At 47.3% G+C, this 5,101-nt stretch overlaps 1 protein-coding gene across 1 annotated transcript; it reads right to left on the reverse strand.

Moving 5' to 3' along the window:
- Nucleotides 1-814: 814 nt before the first annotated feature.
- ZNF285 (zinc finger protein 285) lies at nt 815-5,101 on the reverse strand. The gene is given in 8 exon segments (XM_066372554.1): nt 815-1,022; nt 1,327-1,480; nt 1,483-1,706; nt 1,708-2,012; nt 2,014-2,069; nt 2,072-2,118; nt 3,848-3,979; nt 4,773-5,101. Coding segments are annotated over 8 exon segments (1,455 nt in total).

The following is a 5,101-nucleotide window of genomic DNA, read 5'->3' on the forward strand; positions in this document are numbered from 1 at the left end:
CCACACCCTTAAAATATTGTTTCTGGCCCTGGCCAGATAGCCCATTGGTTAAAGCATCCTCCTGAAATACAGAGGCTCCCATTCTAGTCAGGGCACATAAAAGAACAGATAGATGATACTCCCTCACTTTCTCTCTGTCCCTCTCTCCCTTCATCTCATGAAAATCAATCAATAAAGATTAAAAATAAAATATCACTTCTGTAGAGTTTCTGTCTTGTGTAGAGAAGCAAATAGATTTGAAAACCTGAGTATGGACTAATATTCTTATCACACTAATAACATCAATTTCATTTCTAAGCACTATTTTGAATGTTCTTTACATACAGTATCTTTCTAGTGGGGATACTCTTAAAAAACACTCAAGATTTTGATTGGACTGAAGTCCTATTGTACTCATCCCAATTAGAATTTCTTTCCTGGGCACCTCCATTAGTGGAAATTTGGCCTCTAACTATTGCCATTGCTAACATCCACCCATTTGTTCAGAGTCACTTACTTTGCCATGGCTGCATCCAACAATGATGAGAGCTCCAGAGAAGTTCTTGAGATTCACAAAAGTTGCCTGGAATGCTCTTTAGAACCACCTGCTTTGGTGCTACAGGTTGAGATCACAGGTATCAGTGTCCCTGTCCTTTGCTCCCCCAGCCCTCCAATCGCTGAGTAAGCCTCTGTCATCTGGAATGCATAGAGTGGCTTCTGTTCTCCCAGTGGAACCCTGACTTACTCCACTTATATGCTTCCCCTTGTGCAGTCTCTGAGGAGTAAGAAGGTCTGAGCTGTAACTAAAACCCTTGCCCTGCTCATGACGTGTGTATTACATCCCATCTATATGTACTCTCTGGTGAGCAAGAATTTAAGAGTTATGACTGAAGCCCTTACCACACTCATCGCATTTATATGATTTCTGTCTGGTGCAATCTCTTTGATGTAGGTGAAAGTAAGAGCTGTAACTGAAGCTCTTAACACACATTTCACACTTGTAAGGTTCTTCTGTGCGCACTCTCTGGTGAGTGTGAAAAATGAAACTGTCAAGAGGCCCCTTGGGAGGTGAGGTAGTGCTGAGGGAAAAGAATGTGTGAGGAGTTGACACGGGGGAGAGAAAGTTACAGCAGCTGCTGCACACTTTATTTTCCAAGGCCAGTTTTATACAGTGCAGAGGAATTCACGCATGCGCGACCCCTCTTCTGCTGAAGCAAACTATAGCTAAGGCAGCAAGTTATGTAACTGTGGGAGCAACTGTGCACGTGCTCCCACTTCCGGGTCATGTCCTTTGGCATAGCTACTGCGCAGGTGCTCCGGCTCTAGCTCATAGCTGGGCTCTCACAGGAACTGTATGCAAATTCCTTTCTGCACACACTGCATGTGCAGGGTTTCTCCCCGGTGTGAACTCGTCGGTGAATGTGAAGGTACGTGCTTTGGCTAAAGCCCTTTCCACACTCACCACACTTGTAAGGCTTCTCCCCAGTGTGCAACCTCCGAGGACTTGAAGAACAGAGCTTGAACTAAAGCATTTGCCACACTCACTGTATTTGTAGGGTTTCTCTCCGGGGTGGACTCTCCGGTGGACAAGAAGATTGGAGCTCTGATGAAAGCCCTTCCTACACTCTTCACATTGATAGGGCTTTCTGCCCACGTGTACTCCCTGATGAATACAAAGAAGAGACCTGAACACGAACTCCTCACACACACCACACTTGTCGGGCACACCCCGTGTGGCCTTGGTGATGGCTGTGAAGAGAGGAGCTGGGCCGGAAGCCCTTACCATGTTCGAGACATTTATAGGGTTTGTCGCCTGAGGGGCCTTTCTGACATCTGGGCAGGTCTGAGCTCTGTTTGAAGCCCTCAGTCCAGTCTTAACATTCATAAATTCTCTCACCCGAATGGGTTTCATAATGAAGATTAAGATCTGAGCTCTGACGAAAGCCCTTTTCACATGAGTCACATTTATAAAATTTTTCTGTGACATGAGCACTGTGGTGAATGTGAGGGCTTGCATCACCTGTGAAGCCCATTTCCATAGTTATTACATCTGAAAGGTTGTAGTATCGGATGGACCACATTATGTTGTTTGTCGATTTCATAAGCAAGTTCTTCCCACAGTCAGTGTGTATGGGGCAGCTGTGTTAGGCTTGCTCACTGGTTTACCGGCTGCGAGCACTTGGCCTGATTGCGTGAGCATGTGCCTGTGCCACGTGTGCATAGCCAATATAAGACTGCAGGTGTTTGTGCTCAGGGGGAATGCAGATGGCGGATTGCCTGCCCACTGTGAGGGGCCATTTTCGCTGTTCGTTTGCCTGAGAAGCAGTTTCCCCTGCCTATGTTCTTGTCTGCCATTGTGAGATTCTTATTAAACAGAGTGGCCCAACGCTTTCCGGCTCCGCAGTTTCTCTATTGTCTGCCTGAATCTGGTGTGGACCTGCCTGGCCTCGGCCACCAGCATTACAGTATGGCTACAGGATTTCTTCCTGTTACATTCTTGGGGCCCATCACAATCACGTGAGCCTGACTGAAGCTGTCACCATACTGAGCACATCCATACAATCTCTCTTCTGTATGAATGCTCATACATTTTCCCTGAGAAGTCTGGGGTCGGTCATCATGTGGGCTTTCCTCCAAGATTCTGGGGTAAGGATCTGGGTCAGGCCTTGCCAAGCTCTGCCATCTTGACTTTCTAAATTAATAGCATCTATTACATAATTTTCATTTTCATAAATCTGAAGAGACACTCTTGCCCACTCTTCATAGAGGGAAACATCTTCTAAATACTGGAGACAACTTCCTTGATGATTCATGGAATACTCCTTACAATTAATTCACTGGCCCCTTGTTTCCAAATCCACCAACAGTAGTGAACTTCCCGGGAGAGACAACTCAACCCTTTTTCCTGAAGAGTTGAAACATTGTTTTTAATCCCAACTCCTATAAGGAGAAAGAGAATTTGGCTATGGGGACAAGTGAATTGTCTATCCAGAGGTTTTGAGAAAATAAAATAGGATGGAGTGAGAAGTTGTCACTGGCTTCTATTCACATGAGAAACAATTAGAACCTCAGAGATTCTGTCTGTGAGCTGCCAATTAAAATCAGGTATTTCAGTGCACAGAGATATGTTGTAGAATTGGGCATGTGAAACCTGTATAATTACGTTAACCAGTGTCACCCTAATAAATTCAGTTTTTAAAAATCAGGTATTGCAGGGGAATCAAAAGAAACCTAGGGGAAAATTTATAACAGAATAAATTCACCTCCCTCCTATGAGTAATCAATAAAAACCCTGCAGTCGTTTTGCTACAAAAGGAATGGGAAAAGCTCCCAGATGATTCATATATGTCACATAACAATGGAGTGCTAGTCATGGTGAGAGACACAATGGGTCACACGGCCATTCCAGTACCTTGGAAGGTTATAGAAACAAGCAATTTACTACACACCAGACCCTGGTTTGGTTCCTTTTTTTGTATTTTTCTGAAGTGAGAAGCAGGGAGGCAGAGAGACAGACTCCCACATGCGCCACACTGGGATTCACCCAGCAATCCCACTAGGGGGCGATGCTCTGCCCATCTGGGGTGTTGCTCCATTGCAACTGGAGCATTCTAGCGCTGAGGCAGAGACTATGGAGCCATCCTCAGTGCCCAGGCCAACTTTGCTCCACTGGAGTCTTGGCTGCGGGAGGGGAAGAGACAGAGAGAAATGAGAGGGGGAAGGGTGCAGAAGCAGATGGGCATGAATGTTTTTCTATAAGGAATCAAGGGGCTCAGGCCATTGGTAGTGCATGAACTTTACTAATGTCACTGAGGAGTATGAGGAAAGGAATGAGAGCCTAACCTTGTGACAGTTGAGGTAGGCTCACTGACCACACGGAGGCCCACAGGTGGGTGCAGGGTAAAGGAGAGCTCCCTCAGCAACATTTCCTGGGTCCACCTGCTCACATTTATCTGTTAAACTCATTAACTGCAGGGTTCTCTGCCGTGAACCAGCACAGCTATGTGGGAATAGAGTGGAATTAAGAAAATAGGCTTAAAGAAATAAAGGATGGAGGCCCTGGCCGGTTGGCTCAGTGGTAGAGCGTCGGCCTGGCGTGCAGAAGTCCCAGGTTCGATTCCTGGCCAGGGCACACAGGAGAAGCACCCATCTGCTTCTCCACCCCTCCCCCTCTCCTTCCTCTCTGTCTCTCTCTTCCCCTCCCGCAGCCAAGGCTCCACTGGAGCAAAGATGGCCCAGGCGCTGGGGATGGCTCCTCAGCCTTTGCCCCAGGTGCTGGAGTGGCTCTGGTCGCAACACAGTGACGCCCGGAGGGGCAGAGCATCGCCCCCTGGTGGGCAGAGCGTTGCCCCCTGGTGGGCGTGCCGGGTGGATCCTGGTCGGGCGCATGCGGGAGTCTGTCCGACTGTCTCTCACTGTTTCCGGCTTCAGAAAAATACAGAAAAAAAAGAAATAAAGGATGGGGTCGAGAGGGCTCTGCAATTGCTGCTGGCAAGAAGAGAGCACGCTCCACCCCCATTTCTTGCTTTATTTATAGGGAAAAGTGAGGCCATTAGCAAATCAGAGATCTCTGATCACATTTCCAGGGCAACCCAAGAATTTCACCAAGTGCAGAAAACCCCCACCATACATAACATCTTAACTTTACACCAAACAAAGGATAGAAGAAACTTGCCTCCAGTCTTTCCAGGGGATATGGGGGGTAGTGTAAACAATCCAGCACCACAGCTTAACAGCCTTTAGCAACTTCACAGAACAAGTGAGGTGGGGGGATGGACAGACTGTCAACTCACTGCCAGTTCCCCACACCTCTGTCCCCCAAAACTCTAAACTGCAAAAACCCTGTTGGCTTTTCGGTCCCCAACAATTCTCGTCTGCTTATGCATCTCTTCAGAGTTTTCTCTCCATTGGCTGAAGTTTCTCTTTGGAGAAACTTCAACTGAAACATTCTATTTGGTTTGAAACTGATCATGTGAAGAAACAGGACAGTGGTTTGAATCTGAGTCATAGCGCGCCTGTCCTCACCCACAGAGACCAGGTTCCTGAAGTTCTCCAGCATCACGTCTCGGTACAGCATCCTCTGGGACTGGCCCAACAGCCCCAGCTCCTCCTCCGTGGACAT

This window comes from Saccopteryx leptura, chromosome 3, assembly GCF_036850995.1.
Source record: "Saccopteryx leptura isolate mSacLep1 chromosome 3, mSacLep1_pri_phased_curated, whole genome shotgun sequence".
NCBI classification, from domain to species: domain Eukaryota; kingdom Metazoa; phylum Chordata; class Mammalia; order Chiroptera; family Emballonuridae; genus Saccopteryx; species Saccopteryx leptura.